At 45.2% G+C, this 23,989-nt stretch overlaps 1 protein-coding gene across 9 annotated transcripts in view; it reads right to left on the bottom strand.

The window, feature by feature from the left end:
- Nucleotides 1–23,989, bottom strand: part of LOC120897993 (hemicentin-1-like) — a 99,599-nt gene that overhangs the window by 28,472 nt on the left and 47,138 nt on the right. For all 9 annotated transcript variants that reach the window (XM_040303263.1, XM_040303335.1, XM_040303271.1 and 6 more), the window contains 2 exons: nt 12,749–12,865; nt 976–1,176 (listed from right to left, as the gene is read on the bottom strand). In XM_040303263.1, coding sequence (XP_040159197.1) covers nt 976–1,176; nt 12,749–12,865 — 318 coding nt within the window. The remainder of the gene's footprint in view (nt 1–975; nt 1,177–12,748; nt 12,866–23,989) is intronic.

Below are 23,989 nucleotides of genomic sequence, written 5' to 3'. Positions count from 1 at the left end.
GTGCTGGATTGGAAAATGGGAAACAGTTTTGCCCTTCGGGCACGAAAACGATCGATGATTCATCACGAGGGCTGTGCCATGTTTGGGCTTCGATAGGAAGAAAGTTTGTTGGGCCAAAGCGAACAAGTGCCACTGACACGCAGGCAATGATAATAATGGGCGTATCGTGTGGTAGAAGGACGTGGAGAAGTTAAGCGGAATGGATGGGTGTGCGAGAGATGATGTGTTGTAAAGATGATCGGAAGAGCTTATCTGCGATTTGTTCAAACAACTCACAAAAGAGCAGCAACTTTTTCATCCAACTGTTACGCTGTGTGTGTGTGTGTGGCGGCAAAGAGCGGCAAAAGCTGTTGTAGCAGGTTGATAATCGCCGATAGGAATGGGCGGTAGATTTGATATCGTGCGGAACGTGTCCGTGAAAGTGGAAACATTTTGTTAACATGGTGGAAGGGGGTGACTATGATAAAAAGTCACAGTTTGAAGCATAGCATCGCAAAGAAAAACAATTACTGCTGCAAGTACGGTTTATCCGCCAATGGGCTTACTAAGCGCCTGAAGCTATGCAATATAATACATTTTGTGATTTTTGGTGTAATTTGTGTCCCAAATAAATCAATCATTTGATTTCCAACAGCAAAACAGTTAATTAAAATTCGCATGAATGCTTAGCATACCAATGTGGTGAAAATACCAAGAATTCCAGTTGACAGTGCTGTCGTTAGTGGAACAAAATTAATGGCAAAGTGGTTGCAATCACATTACAAATCCTAATCGATTGACAAACCCATCTTCTCCTTGTTGAGTGGTACCACCAAACAAAACCACCCGTCAGACTTCCCTGTAAAATACTTGATTAACGTGAACCGCCGCTTCATTGGCCGCACTTGAGAGAAAGGCTTATAGTCTAAGCTCCAAAGCTGAAAGTTTCGCCCCGAGCGGCATTCATCGATGCGAAATAGTCTTGCTGTTACTTACCGAGAATTTCCACACTGTGCGTAATTTCCCGTGGATCCAGCATCGCTATCTGGCAGATGTAGTCGCCTGCATCCTGCGGCACCGCGTCGCGTATCTGCAGCGAGTAGCCGTTCACCAGCCGCACGCGCGGATCGGGAGTGACTTTGACCGAGCCGGCGGTCAGGATCGCGATGCCTCGCTTCCAGGCCAGCACGTACGTACCTGCAAGAGCGTGGGGAAAAGGGGTGAAAGCGTGAGTAAACGGAAATTTGATTAGCGTACTTTAGTGCGTTTGGGTCACTGGAAACGTGATCTATTGCAGGTGACCGATGATACATGTGATGAGTTCCGTTGTTTAGTATAGCCTAGCCCCCAAAAATCTCAGCTACAGCACACTGCACGAACACCATTAACCGGATCGGCCTACGCGGCCTACCCATTCATCCCACTCCAGTTCTTCGAAGCGTTATCGAAGGACGGCAATAAAGTGTAAGTTTTTATGAGTTCTTGTTAGCAATAAAACTGATAGCACGCACCCAAAACCATTCGCCCTACGGCAAACGGTGCTCGGCACGGAGAAAACGGTCGCCTTGTTTCGATTATTGTTCGTGGGTCCTCTCTGACGATTATTCTCCTTCCTGATTGTTACAGCCCTCCCAGGCACACTGCTCGGATTTCCGTCCCGATCGGACGTTGATCAAATGCCAGCAAAACAACGGCGACTACGCATCGGACATTGAGATCACGTTGGTTGGTCCGTACCCGCGTCCCAAAACATCAAACGATATCGGCCACACGCGTGCACCGGCAAAGGGCCCGTCGGACAGGGCCGCTCGCGAAAAACCGTAAATCCCTTGACGCGAAAAACGAACCTAATTAAAATTAATGAAGTCTTTCGCTATAAAATTACATGCAAAATTGATCCGAAAACCCAAAGTGTCGACATCTTGTGTTGAGGGTGGGGGGTGGGGGGGATGTGGAGGAGGCCTTTTTCTTTTCCACCCGCGCCGGCTAGCGCTTGTTCCATCGGGTCGTTAAATGAATGTCCGTACCGGGGAAACAAAAACTGGAAGATCCAAAGTGGCAAAAAAAGGGAAAACTGGACCCAACTGGTCGATGCAATGCTATTGCCAGCGGGTACTAGAACACACCAATGTTCGAGTTGTTTGTTAAACGGGCATACCGAGCTTGAGGGGCAGTGGAGAATTGCAGCGATGGTTCATTATTGTAGCCAGCTCGTTGAGAGTGTTCTAGCAGCTGACGTTGTTTTGTAATAGGTAATTTCGTCGGTTCGCGTTTCTTCGGTGGGTCACCCACGGTCTATGTGATAGCTGGCCAGTACCGGGTGGTGGCCATACTGGGAGGAGCTCTCCCAGTGCAAGTCACGCAGCGCTGCGGACCAATCACCCACTAACTCGTCCGGCAGTTCGCGCGATAATCTAAATGTTTATTCAGTTGAGACAAATTTTATTTTATTGCTCTCCGCTTTTATGGGAAATCCGGCCTACCCGGTCGACCGACCGTTCGTGGGTGGCATTTGGGCTGTTGGTGGTAGAACAGAAACCAAACAGAAGCAGAACTGATAGCGGGAAAGTGCTTTTGGGAAAGTGCGTAATGAAATCGGGCGAGGTACGTAAATGCTGTCAAATAGCCGTGGAGGACGGTGTAGCTTATCGAAGCGGTTATGTGAGTTGAAGTTGGTTCGCGCTGTTAACCGGGTTAAGATGAATGGGTTTTGGGTGGGCTTTCGGGAAGTCCAAAGACTTTAACGACTCATTAAACGGTGTCATAATGCTGTGTTCGTTTCGTTGCCTTATAGTGTATATTTTGAAATGGAAGTAACGATACATCTTTTAGTACCTTCTGGAAAGCCAAACATGTTTGATTCGAGTTTTCACAAATTAAAGCGTTGTTTGAGAGTTTTCAACATGATTTAATGCGCTTGGGAAATGTATTATCTTTAGGACACTGAACAAGTGGTCGAACTGAAGCTAGAAACGCAACTTTAGCTCCGAGATCATGCCCAGAGTCATCTGCACCTTGGCTTCCAATCAATCATCACACCGCATAACGCTCGCTTGTTTGTCATATGACCCAAAACCGGCGAGTCTTTATTGTTGTCCGGGCCTTTGATTTCATCCCTGCTCGTAGCCTTTCATGCTGGCATATTGTCTGTGCATGTGAAGAAATCGATACGTGCCCACGTTACCACGTCCTTGTCCCTTCGACATCCGGCGTGCATCAAACGAACGGCGGTCGGATGAGTTGCCGGCTCGGAAACAAATGTACACGCTCGGATGGACGCTGCCGTCCATCGTCTTTTGTTTTCCCACTGGGCGATGGAATGGGCCATGGCACGGTTGCGTACCGTTGCGCACCGTTGTTTTGCACGCCTGTCATTTTTGCGGTTCTTTCACATTTCGCCAAGCTTGTCAGCATCAGCCGAGCGGCGGGGAAAACGGACCTGACTTCCTCGCAAACTGCAAACGGCTGGCTATCATTTTCCGGTTTGCCTACCAGTGGCTTCAGCGTGCAGTCTTGCTGTGGCACCACCGTGCGCGTAAGACAGCCTCTCTAGCAGAGTAATGTGAGGTCATTCGGATTTTTTCAGCTGCCATTTCTCTTTACTGTTTCTCGCTCTCTCCATCACCATCCATTGCGGGAATGTGTGCATGGGAAAGCTTGCCGAACGTCCTGGTAGCTGTCGTGTCCGTGGTAAGCGGTCGGTCGATACGACGCAATCAGATTGAGGAGACGTCACACGTCCTGTTAGTATCCGACCCATTTGGAAGGCACCGTTGGGAGCTACACCTGTGGATGTGAAGAAATGTGTGCTGCACCACGCAATGGAAATGGTACGGCGGCACTGGAATCGGCACTGGAGCGCCGACCAGACACTGCACCGCGTGTACAACACATCCAATAAGGAATCTGCTTTTGACACAATTCAAATTGCGTCTCAAGCTACCGTTCATCCGGGAAAGGGGAGTGCTATGGGGGAAGCGTCCATTCGGAGTTGGTCGCTGTAACCGGGTCCTCACGCGGCCCAAACTCCCGCTCGAGCTGCCCCAAACCGAATCGATAAAATTTCAAAGCTACATGTTCAGCCGTCAATCCAGCCCCCGTACGTTCGCATGTAGCTCATCGGCGTCATCGGCGTTATTGACGGTGCGGTTTGGCTGTGCCTGTCGTTGATTGATTGTCATAAATAATTGTACCACGAGCTAGGGGTTGCGCACGGTCGTCGTCGTCGTCGTTTTGACCGGCACCGGGCAGAATCGATAAAAAAGGTCATTCCAATTTCGCGCTGGCACGGTGCAGTGCCAGCAGGAGGGACAGTGTCCTTTTGAATTATGAACAGAGCGCACGGTATTGCCATTGACGTCAAGGTAACGGCAAGGTTGGCCAAGGATGAGCCCGGAGAGTGGCAAAGAACGTGGGTTTATTAAAAAGGGATTATTAAATTGGACTGATCGTGGATACGTTTGGAATGGACCTTTTCGATGCGTCAACTTGATGGTGGACTGATGTGATGTGCGGATGCGATCCATCCTTGTCATTCTTGCAGCTACTGGATTGGACAGGAATTATTGAGGTTGATACATTTATTGCAAAATAATAATGTAGTAATGGACTTTCACTTTCGACCAATTCAGCACTCCCAACAAGACATCGTATTGCAGTTCAACTAACTCCATTCTAACCCAGCAAGTTATAGTGTCTATGACAGTTCGCCACACAGTTTTGTCGCACAATTGTTCTGCTGCCGATGGCTGCTTATAACCCATCATTACCATCTTCACTTCATCCCGTCCGTGCTCGGTTGTTGCACCTTTTCACCGAAAGTGTGTCGATCTGGCCTGTGGCAACCACGCGTCCTGCTCCCCCGCAGCGGGATATTGATTGAATTTGCAATCAAAATAAACTCGGCCACAGGGTCGGAAAGACTCCCGCCCCGGGTTGGGCCGACCATTCGATTCCACGACAGTTATCGCCTTCTGTGTGCGCTCGATGTCCAACTGTCAAAGCAAATCGATTAATGTCGTTAGCAATAGGTCAGGATCGGGGCGCATCAGGATCGGCCGTTCGCTCGGACGGAAAGGGGGAGCGTTCGTGGAAGGCAACAGGAAGCGGTTCGCCTCGGGCTTTGCAATCGGATGTGTATCTTTCCGCTGGCCCGGCTGTGGCTTGAGCCGTGTTTGCCCGTTGCGGGGATTTGATGAATGGCCGCTGATTACTGAGCATGCGGATGGTTGAAGTGTCGACCGGCTTGGCTGACCTTTGGCTCACGCTGCCATTTATAAAGTGTGCATCTCTCTCTCTTTCTCTCTCTCTATCTTTCTCTCTCTAGCTCTCACTGTATCATTCGCTTTCTCTATCTCGCTCGGCACACAGGTGTAACCATGTATCGGTAATGCAAAACATACCGTGAGTTCTTGGTACGGCCCCGGATCGTACATCACCTGTAGAGCACTGATTTATTCTCGTCTAATAAGTCGGGGACGGTGCTCGAATTGCAAACGAAAACAAGCAGGGCAAATTAATATTATTATACGGCCATGGTACGCCTGTTGGTGGTGGTGGTCGATGATAATAGATGGGCTCGGAGGTTAGATAGGTTAGCAAGCTCAACATTGTTGTATTGTAATTTTGCACAAACATAACACACACGGTGGGGGACGTTCGCGAGCCAGAATGTAACAAATAGAACGACGAAAATGGTTTTGTCGTAATCACAGTGGCTATTGAATTTCCTTCAGTGAGAAAAATAGTGCTGTAAGCTTCGAAACGACATCATTCGGATCGAGAAAAAGTTTGTAACGGCTGTAGCGTTATGCATTTAATGTACATTAGATGCAATTCTAACATGTAATTATATATACTATTCTCATGTTACTTAGATAGAGATAACGAAAGGTTTTTTTTCAGATTTTCAATTGCCAAAATTGAAATGAACGCTGCAACTGATTCCTCACACAAAAAGCACGAACATTCCGCCGCTGATCAATATGTTGCGGTGCTGCCAACATATTGTTTCGCTTAAAAAAAGCCAAACCTCGTCCTCACTTATTGATCGCGAATGGCGCTTTCTATTTTGTTACGCTTGACCGCAAACAAATTTTCACTTCCCGCTTTCCCACCGGTTCAGCGCGTTACAGCAAAACATTCCGCCATCGAGCCGCTGGCCTGTATCGTACCGTAGCTCTTTATTTTGCTTGTTTTGCCCAATGGTCAACCGGGCACAACAAGCGCACAGTAGCAGCTCAGAGGTGGAAGGGAACGGACGTGTTTCTCTTGCGTTGCAAAATAGTATCCGAATATTATAGCGATCACTCACTCACACCACTCTACCCGTCATGGGAAAGAGTAGGTCGCTGCGAGGGACAAAATCCCTAGCGTCATCCACGCTTAGTGTTGACACACTAATACAAAGTCGGAAGAGGCCAAACAATGAGAATAGCTTCGAGTTACTGGGTCAACTCGACAAAAACGAACCTCGTGCTAAACAAGCTGCTATCAATAATCAGAGTGCTCCAAACTCTAAATCGACAAAGCCTCCACCAATAACGGTTAACAGTACGTCAGTGGCGTATATACATAAGACCATTGTAAACGTCGGTGTAGTACGGTACACCACAAAACCAACCAGACATGGAACAATAGTGCAAGTCGATGAAGTAAAAGACTATAAAAAAGTGATCAACACATTCAAAGAAAGGAATGTAAGCTACCACTCATATCAACTAGAGGAAGACAAAACAACGAAAGTAGTTTTGCATGGTCTATTTGATCTACCAACCAACGAGGTGACAGAACTTCTTAAAGAAGAAAACATCTTCCCAGTGGAGGTAAAGAAACTCCCAATAAAGAACAAGAAGTACGACGAACACGCCGTATATATACTGCACTTCCCTAAAGGCACTGTAAGCCTTCAATTGCTAAAAAATATCAGAGCAGTCAATCATTGCCGAGTAAATTGGGAATACTTCTTAAGCAAACCAGGTCCCATGCAGTGCAAACGCTGTCAACTCTTCGGTCACGGTGCAGCTAACTGTAACCGTGCCAAAAAATGCTATCTATGTGCTGGTGAGCACGATTCGATCATCTGTCCACTAACAGCCGGGTCATCAGCAGGAGACGGACGAGTACCCGCACACAAACTCAAATGCGCAAACTGCGACGGCAATCACACCGCTAGATTCCACGAGTGCTCACAAAGACCGGTTCCCGTAGCCAAAAACACAACACACACAAACCGTAAGTTTGCACCATGCGCCACAGACTTTCCATCACTACCACAAAAACCTCCTCTTCAAGGATGGACTCAAAGGGTTCAAACTAATACAAACCAGCAACGATACGCTAACACTAACAACGACCTGTTCGACAGGACTGAAATCTTACCGATAATAGAAGAAGTTATTTGCAATCTCGCACCATGCAAATCGAAGCAAGAACAGTTGATGACAATTTTTGCCATCGTAACAAAATACTGCATGCCATCTAAATGATCAATGATGCTCTCAAAATATCATACTGGAATGCCAATAGTGTCCAAAACAAGCGTATTGAAATAGTAGATTACATAGAAAAATTTAATATAGACGTATTATTGATTAGTGAAACATACTTAAAGCCGAATATAAGTTTTTACATTCCTAATTATAAAGTGCATAGGTTTGATAGAATTACAGGAGATAAGGGCGGTGTAGCTATATTGATTAAAAATGAAATAAAACATAGGTTAATGAACTCTCTTAATCTTAAAGTGTTAGAAGCTATAGCAATCTCAATAGAAACACCAGGTGGAAATTTAACACTCATATCTGTATACAATCCGGGTGCAAACAAAAACTTGATAGCTTTCAAAAATGATGTTGGTAACCTAACTAGACACAATCAAAACTACATTATTTGCGGAGACCTGAATGCAAGACACAAATATTGGAATTGTTTATCTTCTAACTCAGCTGGAAAGGTCCTGTTTGATAAAATGCAAACTGGATTATTTTCGATACACTGGCCGAACTCCCCCACCTTTTATTCATCAGACCCCAAAAAGTCCCCTTCAACCTTGGACTTAATACTAACCAATATCTCACACAATATTTCTGACCCAAAAACTGTTACCCAACTATCATCAGATCATCTCCCAGTAGTCTTCAAAATCCTTCGTACTAAACCAATAGCCATACCAAACAGATCAATATTTAATTATAGAGCTGCCAACTGGGAGTCATTTCAGAACCACATAAACAATAACATAGATTTGACCGAACTAAACCTTCAAAGCATAAAACATCCTAAACAACTAGACCATATGATCAAAAATATTAATAACTATATAACTGAAGCTCATAATATTGCAGTACCAAGGATTAAGCCAAGCCTTTACAATATTCAAATCCCACAGTTTATAAAAGATTTAATTACAAGAAGAAACCTTATACGACGCAAATGGCAAAGACATAGAAAATGTAATAGTCTAAAACAAACATACACTAGCCTAAATGTAAGAATTCAATATGAACTAGATTTACTTCGTAATGATTCGTGGTCTCAGAATCTTATTAAGATTAACCAACATACAAATAACAACGACAAAATGTGGAAATTCGTTAAAATAGTTAAAAACAAACAAAGTTCTATGCCACCATTGAAAGTAGATAACAAAATTCACATATCACCTGAAGAAAAATGTGAATTAATTAAAAAGCAATTTGAATCTGCCCACAAAATTACAAACGATTTGATCAGTCCCATGGAAAATAAAGTAAATTCAACGGTTAGAAGATTCTTAAAAACTAATCGTTCGCTCAGCCTTGACAACACCTTATTGAGTTCTCCAGCAGAGCTAATGAAAATAACAAAAAATCTTCATAACAAGAAAGCCACTGGCACTGATATGATTAATAACAAATGTCTCAAAAAGCTTCCCATAAAGGCAATTATTTATTTGAATTTTATATTTAATGGTTGTTTCAAAATTGGATATTTCCCTACCCACTGGAAACAAGCCAAAATAATAGCTATCCCTAAAGCTGGTAAAGATAAATCCCTACCGGAAAGTTACCGTCCTATTAGTTTGCTAAGTAGTATAGGTAAAATATTTGAAAAGTTAATCGCGAACAGAATTCGAGTTCACACGGAAGCTCACAACATTATTCCTGCATCTCAATTTGGTTTTCAACCGTCCCTTTCAACAACACATCAGTTAGACAGACTCACCAAATCAATAAAGTACAATAGAACTACAAAAAAATCAACCGGAATGGTTCTTCTGGATAGTGAAAAAGCTTTTGATACCATATGGCATAAAGGTTTATTATTTAAGCTTATTTCTTATGGTTATCCAATTACGCTCATTAAACTTATTGAATCATTCCTATCCAACAGGAAAAACAAGGTTCACATTTCGAATACAACATCAAATAGCTTCACTCCTGTGGCAGGGGTGCCACAAGGTAGTATTCTTTCCCCCTTACTTTTCAACATATTTATTGCAGACATTCCTAAAATGAAAAATTGCACTCAATACTTATACGCAGATGACTTTGCTGTGACGAGTACTGCCAAACATCCAAAAACTATTATAAAATCACTCAACAAATCACTAGCCTTGTATAGCAAGTACTGTCGAGTTTGGAAGTTAAAAATTAATGGATCTAAAACAGAGGCCATATTCTTCACACGATATGTAAGTCATCGAAAAACTCCAAACAGCAATTTGATGATAGATGGTGTATCAGTGCCTTGGAGTAATAAAGTGAAATATTTAGGGGTACTCCTAGACAAACGTTTAACATTCAAGTATCATATCGAAAATGTAATAACGAAAGCTGAAAAAACAATTAAAATATTATACACATTCTTGCACAGGAAATCCAAGTTAAATCTAAAAAACAAGCTATTAATTTACTATTGTTTTATTAGACCATTGTTAATCTACGCTTGTCCAGTATGGAATAAGATTGCCAAAACACATTTAAAAAGCCTTCAAGTACTCCAAAATAAAGTACTAAAAATGATTGTTAACGTTCCACCTTGGTTTAGAACTTCAACTCTACATTCCTACACAAACACCGAATTACTAACTAGCATTATAATAAAACATAATTCAAAATATAGAGTTAAATGCAACAACAGCACCCGCCAGGTAATACGTGAATTAAACAGAATCTAGGAAGATTTTAGGTTAGTTATATTTAGTTAGATTGTAAGTTAGGATAGAATTAGATTAGAAACAAATTATTTTTGCAGGGGGTTTTTTATAAATTTTTCCCTCTAGAAAATTTAAAGGCATATAATTATCTAAAATACAAATCGGCAAAGCCAATAGAAAAATTAGTAAAACCAATGAGGAGAGTATGCATACGGACCCATTGTAAAAATGCACAATGTAATAACATTTTCATGTACAAACCAAACAATAAAGCTACTACTACTACTACTACTACAACAAGCGCACAACGGTGTATTGTTGCATATTAGCGTTGTGTGCGAGGGAAAATTTATTGCCTCCAGACACCAGCACGAACAGCGGATTCGATCGATTTCACTGGTTGGCACCGTTGCTTTGGTTTGCGCTGGTCAATGAATAATTTTTCCCCCCGCCTGGCCCATTTTCCTCTGAGTCTAAAGCAACGGCAGCAGTACCGTGTATGGGTGAGGCCGCTTGTTGCAGGAGAGCGCTGTTTTTAGTTTGGGGTAGAACGCGGCAGCGGACTGAATGTTTTGTACAACACCGCACAAAAGGAAAAACAAATATCTCCACCTCATCAATGTTGCAGCAGACTCGCGCACTGTCCCGCCGCCTCCCGTCACCGTCATCCTTCGTCACCAGTCAGAAGCCAACGACAGCTATGAATTCAAAAATATGACAAATTTCACCATCCCACCCACCGGGCACGGACGACAAACCGCACAAACCGGTGCCCGGTCGGTCCTTTCCGCCAGTTGAAACCAAACAAAATCAAACGAAACCATTCTTCCACAGCTTGAAGCCGATGGAGCAGGGAGGTGAAGGTTGGTCGTGGTTTTGAATTCCACCGTCGCTATAAATTTGCCATCCATAACGATGACATTAAATATTGATCGGTACCCGCAGGATCCCGCCCGCGGTGCAGGGCGAGGTTTTGGATTTGTGTGTCGAGGTGCTGTGGCTTTTTCACCCGGACCGTGGACATTTCTCACGCTCACACCGCACGGGAACGGGACGCGCGTCTTCAACGTCCCCGGAACGTCCCAGATAGCTGAGAAGAGTTGTAATTTATTTTCCATTTAACTGCACCATAAACAGTTCAATGGCATGGCGCTGTTTGCTGGGGCAAAGGGGTTTAAAGTTATAATGCTCAAACAATGCACTGGCGGGGTTCGGGGTTGGAGCCTCGACCCGATTGCCCGATTGATTTACTGCCCCAGCAATTGCTTTGTTTTATTGGCAGTCGGGTTGAGCTGTGTTTGCTTTAGTGACTGCTGTGGGGCAGACCAATTTTGGCAGACCGGTTTTGTGTGCGGCTTTAAAGCTAGCACAATGAGCAGTGAGCTTTGAGCTGCTGAAAGGTGAAACTGTGGCATAGGGATGGGTTTTGGTTTCTCAATTTGCCCAGCCCCATTCGTCGATTAATAAACAACGCTTCAGCCAACCAGGTTTCGGCATTTCTTTGCTGTGTTTTCGAGCAATTTGCTTTGCTTTTTTGTGTGTAAAACCTGAATGAGCCCCGTAAAAGAAATGAATTCTTGGTCCAAAAAATGGCTAAATAACCTGTTTGAGGGCGAACAGAAAGGGATCAAAAGATATCCTTGCCAAAAAATGGTTTAAACCCACTCTTTGTTTCAATCCAGCCGCACACAAAAACGCAAAAACAAAAGCCAACCCCGAAGAATGAATGCCTTTGGAGTGGAAATCCCATTTACAAATACAGCCCCTTTTCGGGCTTGGATCGCAAGAAAAATATGTTTCATAATGTAATAAAACCTCCAGCACGGACAGTCCGCGTACCCTCCGCTTTCTGCCAGCCCGTTTTGCTCCGTTTGATCATGTTTGAGAGATTGCGATTTTGTGTGTGTCTGGATTGTGCTCACCTTGCTTTAGTGTACCGCACGTAGCATCAACGCACTACCAGCACCAACAAAAAAAAAAAGGATTTTCCCCTTCCCAATCTCCCTTGGGATGGTTTCCCTTATCCTCCCGAGCGAATGTGCGCCTACGAGAACAAACGGCACAGCAGGAGCAGCTCACAAAAAAGAGGGATAAATCAATTTGTGTTTTATTTGGCTCAATTCTAAGCCTCACAGCATACCCTTGGCTTGGCGTACCCCGCATATGGGTTCGCTTGACCACTGCAGGTCTCATAAAACCCTACGTGAACGCGCTGGGCAGCATTGCCCGTGGAAGAGTTCTGGTACAAATTAGGCGGTTTGGAAGGACGAAGGTAGGGCCTCAGCCCTCAATAAGCTGTTTGGTGGTTGATCGCTTTTTTTTTTCTTTCGCAGTGGTTCTTTTCCGCCCTCTCGAACACGAAAAGGATGGCCCAACCGAGCACTCCTGTGGATAATTTCCACATAGTTATGGCTCCCCTGGGGAGGTCTCCCGCCCGTAGTGGAATAAAAAATAATCTAAGAAATGAATCGCCATTCGTTGGGGCGATTGGTGTGCCGCGTTGGGGAGAGCGGTGGAGTGAGGAATTTTTTGGGCGCAACGACTGCTCGAGAAGCTATGCTCGGTGCTTGAAGTGTGTGCATTGTCAGTGTGGCTGCGGCTGGAGGTTCAGGTTTCTGTTCTGCTCCTTACCTGGAGAGGCTACTTCGCAGGGCAGTGTAATCGTATCGCCGACAGCGAACTTGAATGCTTCCGATCTGGAGATGAATAGTGGTTCCGCTTTGTTGAGTATCTGACTAGCTGCTTCACCTGCGAAAGACATCGGGAAGAGTGAGGGAAACCCATTAGAACGTGATTGAAGGCGTCGGCGCTTAAAGTTCGTGTGCATGGTTTAAGGCACCTGCTTCACTTGCAGGTGTGTGTGTTCTTTTTGCTTCTTTCAAGTCAGGATTGGAACAAAACTTATCATTGCATTTTTAATATAACGAACAGATATTTAAGTTAACCACACCCTGCAGCTTGCGTGACCCATCCGAACTAAGGTTGAGAGAAAGAGAGATATGCTTTTCCTTAGATTGGCTTGTGCGGTGGGAAAAACTTTGCTTTCCATGCACTCTTTTGCTGAATAATTTATACACATTTTTAATTGGTGATATAAGAGGCTCTGAATAGCTTGCAATTGAGCTTGAAAAGCTCTCCACGGTCGTGTCGTTTTTCGTTTTCCGTTTCCATTCTGCCCAACTCAAGCACACTCGCTCCCCGGCTCTGTCTGGTGATACCTCCCCGAACAAAATCAGGCCATCAGAATTATCGTTCTTCTATCGCTTCTATTCTTAGCTCCGCTTTTGGCGTTTTCCTCAATTCCTCATCCCAATCCCGCACGAGGATAGTTTTTCCAACTTATGCACAAAACCGGAGCTGCACTAACGAAGGTGGTCATCGTTCGCCACGATGTTCTGGAGGTGGTGGCGAAGTGATGGAAGAAAGAAATGGGCACGAGAAAACTGGAAAACTTTTCCTTTTCTTCCTCCCTGAAACAGTAAAGCTTTCGGTGAGGTTCTGAAATCTGATGCAATATCCTTTGCCACCAGTATCGGCCCACATGCACCAGAGCCAGCTGTCCGGCAGTCCGGCCAGAAGGAAAAGCTAGAGCTAGAGGGTGAATAATAAATGGCACTTGGTGAAAATTATTCATCCGAGCGCATACTCCCTCCGCCGGGAAAGTTTTGGGCTCTCATATTAATTGGCCGGCTTAGTTTGGTGCCCGGTTGGCTTAGCTCAGGTCGGGGATGATTGGTGGGAAGTATGAGCAAGATTTAGCTGCTTGCTTTGTGGAGTTAGGTAGAAAAAAATACTGATACCGCTTTATGCATCTCTTTCAGCGTGTCCTGTAGGATTTAAAGTTTCACGTTTAATTCAATAAAAGCAAGTTAAAGTTCTTTTGCATTCGAATTTAATTTGAACTAATTTCTTAGAAAACATTGGTGACACGCGTATCAAAAAAAAACCAAATGAATACCATTTAACACCATCACAAAGCGGAGCTTCGTACCCCATAGTATCCAAGGACACCTGATACGGGAACCCACAGGAAATGTGGAATCATCGCATTGTTTTACGACACACACACACACCCTTCGTCAAGACATTTGCAAAAGATAAATCTATTTATAACCCGTTTAAGTTGGTTGATTTTGTAAAAGATCCCGGTCGGCCCTGGTTCCACAACCACAGTCTCGCATACGGCCAGCAACACACCACACCGTCTAATGTGCCGAGTCGTGCCGAGCACACGGTGAGCTTTGCCCGAAACCGCACCACAGATGCTTCCTCCAGAGCGGCAAGAAGACACGACGCGAAGCACAACACTTCATTGGCCTTGGCAGGCGAGTGTGGATTATAATTGTGTTTGCCATGCCATGACAGGTGGAGTTTTCCACCCGGTTTGACGCACCCGGGGTATCGGGTTGCTCACGAAGGCACCGGGATCAGGTTCATCGCTTTGAAGAGAAAACGCCGCACGCTGGTGAGTGGCCTGGTGAGCTATGCTCCGTTGTGGCAGCATCAGGCAGCAACATTACTGCGGGTCTGCGGATGTACCTGTTCCGGAAGGGTTTTACGAAACTGCCTGTCTGTGAAAAACGTCGCTTTCAGAACGCGTCCTAAATGCGTCCCCAACCTAGCCCCTGCTGTCTCGTCAGGCGTTGGAGGCAGTAGTGGTAAGCGCACAAATTACTTTACAGTGGCTTGCACCGCTTACATCGTTAACGGATTTCAACAGCAGGGCGATAAGCCTGCAGGTTCAAAAGGTTCGCTCATTCGAATGTAGGGAATTTGGAACGAAAGCTTCTTTTTTTCAGTGGTTTAGATTGCTTACTCATGCTCAGTACGTGCATGATTAATGGCAGTTTTAGGGTGATAAAATTGAAGACAAAACAATATCTATAAAGCAAACGTCAGCATGTTGCAATGGTTTTGAAACAATTGCATAATAGTGTGCTTATGTGTGATGATTTATCTTACATTTGCTTCTATGAAATCCATATCCAAACCGAAACAAACTCCCATTCAACAAACTATCTCCCAAAGGACCGTAGGATGTATGGTGCTTCAAAACCCTTTCTTTTCTATTTGCTTGAGACAACCCCACTCGGCTAACTTCATGGATTCCCTTTCCTTCAGGGTATTGCGAACCGTGTGAAGAGATTTGGTCCCCTTCTGCCAGCCGTGTTTGGTTTCTTGCCTCGATGCCGAAGATTGCAGAATTCAGAGTTTTTCCAAGAATTCCTTCACTCCGCAGCCCGTAGCCAGCGGGCATCATTTCCCATCAGACTGAAACGGGACAGGGCCATCGCGTCGGTACGCCGGTAGCATATGAAATGAGTGTCATAAATTTCAGAGCTCCCGTACTCAGGAGCCGTCCCAGTTGTTGCCCTTGGGGAATTGGCACCGAGTCGGTCGGTGTCGATTTTTTGGGATGGAGGTTTTTGAAGTTATACCACAGCCATGCACAGCCCGGATGATGTTTGTTGAGTTAAAGGGAGAACCATGCTAACCGCAAGAAGCAAATGAGCCACGAAGAATGTGAAATCGTTTTCACTTTCATCATGCCATCCCCACTCCCCTCGGGAGGAGTTGTTCGTGAGCTAATTTGGTGTCATTCTGTTTCGTAAAAAAAGAACGAGAAGGTAATCTAATTGCTGTTTGCTTTCAGTCACACGTGGAACGGTACTCCCTGCCATTCGTCTACCAACAAGTGCTCGAATGCAGCTGAAAATTGCTTTTCGGGCAATTAAAAATGAAAATTCTTCGTTTTCCATCGTTCATAAGACAGCACATCAAGCTCAGCATCGCTCAAACGATCCACCGTACCGTACTGATTGTGTCGGCTCGTGCAATCGACGCAAAAACAGTGACAACCATTAGCTGCCTCTTCCCGGGCTCCACATGAACATTCCGTAGGCAATAATCATTTCGCCCTTAATTGTAATCGTTTAACCGACAGTTCCGAGGAAAAACACGGCTCCCAGCGAAACAATCCCGCTCATGTGTCCCCCGGCTGGTTGTTTGCGAAATTATGCAAAGCGGGCTCTAAAAATAAACATACACACACACACACACACACATGCTGTGCCACACAATCGTAAGGCACGGCGGAAAAGCAACCCACCGAACCATTTGCTTTCGCTGCGTCTTATTATGTCCTGAAAAGAGCGCTTTAACATCGTTTGCTCGCACAGCCATATGGGCCCGGGCGCTATCGCTTTCACCATCTGCTGTCGATTGAAGCTGCTTTTAAAATGGGAAAACCATACACCCCCGGTCCACGGTGGGTGGGCAGGAGTGAGAGCGCATCAGAGTACTTCTGGGTGGGTGAAAGAAGATACTGGCACTGCGAGGCAAGGGATTAGCGTGCCTGTCAGGTCGAACAGGGGGAGGAGAACGGAAAATACTTTTCTAATTACAAAGGCAAACATTACCAACACGTGTGTATGTGTGCCTGGGTCTGTGTGTGTCTGTGAACCAGTACGCTTTAATGTGTGTGTGAACATTTTAAAAGCTTTTCGCTATTGAATTTTTGCTTTGTTGCTCGTCGTCCGCCCGGCGATGCCGTTGGCCATTCGATTTTAATCAACCAGATCGTTGTCCACCCTCCGACCATAGGAAAGCGTTTCAGCCAGGGTAGCGATAGCAGGGAGACACACACATACACACTTGCCGAGGCATGGCATGGAGAGAATTAAGCTTTTAACGAACCCGAAAGCTGACATAACCATTCGTAATGAGACATTTTCCTCGCTTCACCATTACGGGAATGCTGCCAGAGGGGGATAGAAATCCATAAGCGGCAAAAGCGCTTTGCAACATCAAACGATGCTGCATCACTTCAGTGACGGGAAATGGCTTTCGTTCGTGTTCGTTCTTTTTTTTTTACTTCTGCCTCTTGCACAACCATTGTCTACCAGCTTTCACCACCGCATTGCCTGACATTTAAAAAGTGTCGCCTGCGGCCCATACGCCAACTCCAAAGCCCATCATCATCAGCATCATCAGTATTATTACCCTCATCTGCGCTCCAGTCGTGAGACTAGCTGTCATTGGGCTGATGGGCAATATTGTGCGCGACAAATCCCGTGCACCCCTTTTTGCGCGAAGCTAAAGCGTTATCCTCCAACTCTCTCTCTCCTGATGTGTCTACTAAGGCCAGCCGGCACGGCAAGCGGATTGAATTTGCACAAAGTTAGCAGACCGTAACGCGCAGGCATATGGCCGCCATAGCCTTGTGTGCCACACGCCCGAATCAGTCGCCCGGAAGGAATCTCAGGCCCCGACTGAGAATTGAATCATGTCTGGAATTATGAAAATTTTATTAACCGCTTAAAATCTCTCTCACACACACACACACACACACACACACACACACACACACGGAGTTGTGGACACACGAGGCATCTAGAGGTGCAATTAAGATAAAAGCTGCGCGAAGCGGCCGATGCAAACACGGGCGCTATTTCAGATGCTCGCGAGAGTGGATTTTAATTGCATTAATACGACGGTTTATGCTGGCGATTATCAGCTTCAGCAGTAGCGATGAAAACGCCTGGATTAAAGCTTGCTCCACCCACCGATTGCCGTTTGGGGGTGGAATTGCGAAAAGCGATCAACATTTTTCCGCCAGCAACTAATTCGATGGAAGTTGTTAATGAGTCGCTAAAAAATGAGCTTGTGCGTGGTGGGTGTAATGCATTTTGCCAGCGGTTGGTTGCTAGTGCGTCGTAAAAATAGCGAGTTTTCTATACCTCAACACACGCACACACACAAACACACACAAGCACGGATCTGAGGGAAAAGTTATTTTCCTTCCCATTTTAGCGTAACCAAATTAATGCGAAGGCAGCGCAGGGTAGAGCGCAGGGGACGAAAAATAAAGAACTGTCAGGTTCATGTACGGTCGCTGCACCCGTCTGGCGTGACGGGTCGTGTCAACGATAAATCAGCCCGTAAACGAGCCTGTTTCTTGGCGCTTGCTCCCAGCCCATCCCATTCGTCGTGCAATATTGTTCACTGGCAGCCGGAAATCATCCCCATCCCTTGTCACCGGATAAGACGCTGGCATGGCGTGGCAAAGCATTGGGAAAAGCGTGAGGAGTTTATTCCGAGTTTCGCACATTCGGTGGCGGAGGACGAGGCGATGCCGGTGGCAGTAGCCGGATTCCGCAAAATGTGGTTATCGTTCACAAAGTTTAATTATCTCATAAATTCTACGATATAATAATAATAAGAAGCGCGAAAATCGTTCCCACCCCGCACCCCAAAAAAGATGGCAGCTAACAGTTGTGTGTATGCGCCCGATTTTTCTGCTCTTTTTCTTCCCGTTAAGGAGAGACGAGCGACGGGCCTTTTGTACGCGCATGAAGCATATTTTTATGCCTCCTTGACTCACACCCATACACACACCTCTGCTTTTCCTTATTCTGCCGTTGGCAGGTGTGGTTTTTCCGGACAAAACACGTAGCACCGCGCTCTGGAAGGGATGCTGTGAAGCACGGCGAATGCTGCCTGGGGGGTGACCGTAATGATAGGTTCCGTTTCCCGTTCCAACCCCCACGCCTGTTTGGGGTACTTTCGGGCCATGCCGCGAGCTCTGCTGCCATGCGGTATGAATTGCCTAACTTCATTATATTTTAAATCTTCCGGGCCGCCCGGAAATCTCTTCCGGCCAGATGGAGATGGGACAGCCGAAAAACGCCCGCTTGCATGCTGCTTCCCGCAGGCAAGCGCTGCTCAAGCCGCTTAATCCTCGCCCGAGTCGCTGATTTGTGTAAAAGTGAATGAATATTTAAATCTGTGGCTGTAAGCGTGAGGATTGGGAGGAGAATGGTGCTGAACGCGCTCGAGCCGCACTGCGAGCGTGTTGTGAAGTTGGGTGATAAGAAAAGTGTGATTAGTGTTGCGCGATCAGTGTAGGATTAGTGACTGATGAAGTTATTCTTGACTGCGATTGTTCGATAAGTAAAGAATAAAAATTGATTAATAATGTAAAAATCTTAAGGTTTATATCATAAAAGAAGTAGCAAATAAAGATATTAACCTTATAGTAAGCCACAAAATTTGCATAAAACAACCATTCTATAAGAACGGAATCAGACAAGTGCCCGTTAATTGTACTAAACACATTGCCGTTGCTTCTTCCACTTAACTGGCGTACCATTAACGTTATTTATTTCCAGTTTTCCAAATACTTTCCCACCTCCCCTCCAACCTTCCCTCATATCTGCTGGGTCAAGATGGATAGTGTGGTAACAGCGTCATTGCCGAAAGTTGTCTATTCAAATGGAAAATGGAAACAGACGCAAACTGTGCAAAGCTGCGGATTAGCCGGATTGCCGACATGAAAATGAAGTCAAAGCACCAACCCACCACCTTCCCTACTTCCTCCACCCCTTTTGTGGTATCGCGACTTCAGAATTCTGAAAGTAAAACAATAACAGCCCATCGGAAGCGCTTAAGCCCGGACCAAATGCGATGTAAAGCCAAGGGTGGATCAAGCGATATCAAAGAGCGTCTTGGTGGCGGTTACAATGAGCGCTTTAATGGCTTTTTTGGTGCCCGGTGGTTTCTGCCACCCTCGCTGGTGGTAGGAGAAGGATTGTTTTAAGTAGGATTTCGAAAAATCGACGAAAGTGGAGCATAGTTTGCGGAACAACAATAATTGCTCTACCGTTGCCGAAGCGGGCTCCTGCTTGTATTGCGGGCGATATTCTTCAATAATAAAACATCGACGACAACACTCTCGAAGTGAGTGCCGACCTAGCAAACCCGCGTTCCCGGGAAGAGGCTACCCATACCTGCCACTGATCTCGTTTCCCGTTTGGCGGAAGAGCGTTTCTATCTTCGTCTTCATCAGTAGACTGTGAATGGACGTGAGATGATTTCTTGAACTGTCCTGAGAAACCCTCACCAGCAAGAATTCGCTTCAAAAAGAAACGATCTTCTTGAAGTATTGTAACAATCAATTCTACAATAAGTGATTTCACTTCTGCTGGTTGTACAGATCTCGGACCCAAGCGGACGGCAACGGTGACTTACGCTTTACGGCAAGGTGAATCGAGCGGGATAGAATCGAAGCAGCAGAATCCACCCGCAGTACAAACCCGCATCGATTCGGGAAGATCCGATCAAAAGCTTGCTGGAGTTGAAGCTCACTCAGCAAACACGGCAGCAAAATAACGTTTGACTAAATTGGAATTGGTCCTTCAACTGCAGGCACTTGGGTTTTTGTGTGGCTGATTTCTGATGCAGCTTTCGCATCAACGTTTCATGAGTTGAATCAAATCAAAGGTTTTTGCTTGTGTGTTTGTCGTTTTTTTTTGTTGCCTGCTTGTTCACATCACGAGGAAGCAGTCGTAGGAAATGTTGGGTTTGGGAAAATACGGATAGGATTAGAAATGTTCCACAAGCATCAGATGGCAATTGCGAACGTATGGAAGAAAACATGTCTTGTCCGCAGTATTAAATCCGTTTGAACGACAAAACTCATATTTGTTTAGGTGAGTAGAAAAGCAATGAGGTATTTAATCATTGAAATATTCAACAAGGAGCAATAGTGACTCTATATTTCATCATCATTCTTAAACCGATTTTTGAACCGTTTGGTGTTTGAGGTTAACAATGTATCATCATTAGAGCCTCTTCCAAACTCAAGAGTAACAAGCATCCAAAACTCTTTAAATAAATTCTGTGAAGCAATGTGATATGTTATGTGTGAGGCAATGTATGTGATTTAAAATCTGTACATGAACGAGTCTTCCAATGGAAACGAGATGTGCAGGTCTTATTCGCGCTAACTCCGTCAAGTGTTTTAATTAAACATGTTAATTTCCTTCTAAATTCACGCACTGTCAGCGGTTAAATCTTTCTCCTAAGCTTCCGTGACCCACACTGTCAGCAGTATAATTATCTCACCGTTTTCACAACTGCAAGCAGGCAATGAATTTGAAATCCCCCATTTCATTATTCATTATTTATTTCACACATTTGCTGTTCTTCGCTGTTGCGCTATTCGCTCCACCCGAACGCAAATGGGCTGCGGACGCTAAACTCCCAAACATCAGAAAATGGAGATCATAAGAATGAGGGGGCCCCGTTAGGGTGGGAAGCAGGGAAACAGCAGTAGCCAGGTGGGGAGGGAGAGAAAAAAAGGAGACCACACAGGCAAATCAAAAACAAGTGGACTAATTTTAATCGCATGTCACGACCCGGTGCCCGGTAGGCAAAACCGTGTCACGTTCTAATTGAAACAAAATATTCAAATGAAGCAACCACTTTTTCCCAGACGCACACGTGCAACCGCGTACACGCGTACACAGACACTCATACGGTATGCTAATTTGGATTGCTTTGAGAGGTATCTTCTTAGTGGGGAGGAAAAAATAAACCAGGGGAATGCTGGTGGGTGTGTTTTTCATATAAATTAAATTGCTGAACATGCTTCGTTCGCATACTAGTTGCTGAATCTGCGATTCGTTATGGTTATTTTTTCTTTTGGTTTCCTTTCGCAAACAAACCCAACATGCAGGAATAAAAGTGAACGCCGTAATAATAAAATAAAACTATTACAATTGTCGCATAAAGAAAAATATCCTGCATGATGTACACCACCCTGATGGTGTATTTTCACAACAAACTGAACTAAAACAACCAAAACTCTCCGTTCAACATTAAAAACCTGCCTTAACGAAGTGAAACCACAATCGGTCTCAACGATTTAAGACACCCTCCCCCCTTACCATGCTTCCCGCTGTTTATGGCCCACTGCAAACCATGAATGTTTCAGTATTAAATTCTACGTGGCTTACTGATTGCATCGCGGGATGCATCCTTCCTCTCCGCTCGCCGGCACTCGGCCACCAGGCGGGAAGAAATTTAAACGCAATGAAATATTTATATTCACGCCACGGGTCAGCAGATCGGTGCGGGTGGATTGAGCGGAGCAAAGTGGAGGAGTAAATTTAATTTACCATCCCCCACATCCGTGGCATGTTTCGGAAAGGGCAACGACAACAGGGCATCACAGAGAGCAGAGTGCAAAAAAAAAACCCACCCAGCGTAAAGGGACCGGGCATTAAAAGTGGCCTGGAAAGGCTGAAAGGTGAAAAGAAAATCGCAAAAACACTGCATCGGAAATGTATGCACCGTGATTGCGGGGTGAGAGGTGGATGACCGGTGGTTTTTTTTTTAATTTTTTCATTTTTACAGTAACATCAGCGATAAATCATGCATATTCATGGCATTTAATCAATTTATGATGCACGGCTTGCGCGGTCCGACCACACGTTGTGATAATTATAGCAATTAATATTGTTTTCATTGGCCTTCTACTCATACACCGTCACCCTACGCTCCATGGACAATTGGCTGTGCATCAGTGCACATTTCCGATGCATTCCAAACGGAGAGAGTTTGTGGAACATATTAATCGGCCGAAATGGGTTAACTCGTTGGTACTGGCGAGCTATCAATCCAGTTACAGCAAAGGACAACCGCTGGTCCATCGTGCCATCGGCAATAGTAAACTGAAGAGTCGAATCAACAAAAGTGCTGTTGCTATTCACTTGCTATTGCTTGAGAGAGTTCGATTGGGTGGTGAATGGTAGCGTAAGAATAGGAAGTGCCAAAATGGTAGGGACACGTTCAGTGTGACACAAGCACAACCCAAATCACGAAATGGAAACCGGCAAACACTGGTTGCGAAAATTCTATTACCAGCCAAACACCGCACACACATACACACATCTAGTCCCATCTGACGACAATTCAATTTGGTTCTGGCGGGTTTGTGTAAGCGAAAAAGGACGACCGACAAAACCCACGACCACATTAACCCAACTGCTGCGAGGAGTGGTTGTGCAGATAAGGCCAGCTTCACTATCGGGAGCTAGCCCAAGTGCGTTCGGTTTTCGTTTTCACTCATCCGCCCGTCCTCTTCTTTCGTTGCTGGTCCTTGCTCGCTCGCCGCATTGCTCTCAGTTCAGAGGAAGAGTAAGCTACTTCAAAACATGTGGCACTTAAAGTAACGAAGAAACCGTGGAACAAATATCACCACCACGGTAACGGAAAGCTCGTAGAGCCTGCTTTGCTGCAGTATGGATTAGGGTTGAACATCATCCAACCAGTGTGGGAAGCGTTGTCTTGCGTGCCAGCGAAACAAAACCCACCACGAGACTCGATCGGTTCAGCATCGCGAAGCGGTTCGTTTCGATCGAGCGCTCGGCATTCTACGTCGTTGGCTAGAGGATTATTTGCCCGCAATCACTTTCGCATCTTTGATTCTGAAATTCAATCTAGCGATGGAGCTCAGGCTCCGTCCGGTGGAGGGTATTGCTTCTGCATCAGTTGCTTCTGTTTATCTCTGCTGAGGTAGGAGCAGTGGGTTCTTTTCTTCTCTTGCGCTCCAGTACGGCCAAGGTAGTGAACGGCCAATTCGTCTCACACCCACCGTCATAATGTTCAATTTATCATCATACCGAGTGGTGCTGGAGAAAGGTTCTTTAAAAGTTTATTAGTTTTGACTTTCTTTCTCGATTTTTGTTGCAATCCATACCGGTCGGATAGCAGGTGAAGAAGGAATTTATAATACTTATATTTCTTTGTTAAGCGAAGGAAATAAATTAATTGATTTCTTTCCAGTTTCTTAGCGACCACAATGGAGCTGCAGTTGTAGCAATTGCATTCGCCAGGCAATCACAGCTTACCAGGTCGTTGCAAACAAGTGCTACAATATGGCCGCTGCTTTGTCGGGCTCGGGTCGAGCACCTCCCTCCCGGGCCGTTAGCTAACGGCACGCTAGCAGCGATAGATTAAGTTTACTTCATAAATACTTTCACTCGTCCAGCATTGTGCGTCCAGTAAAAAAAAAACAAACTTGTGTAA

Source organism: Anopheles arabiensis, chromosome 2, assembly GCF_016920715.1.
Source record: "Anopheles arabiensis isolate DONGOLA chromosome 2, AaraD3, whole genome shotgun sequence".
Lineage (NCBI taxonomy): Eukaryota > Metazoa > Arthropoda > Insecta > Diptera > Culicidae > Anopheles > Anopheles arabiensis.
This window is presented reverse-complemented; position numbering and strand designations above follow the sequence as displayed.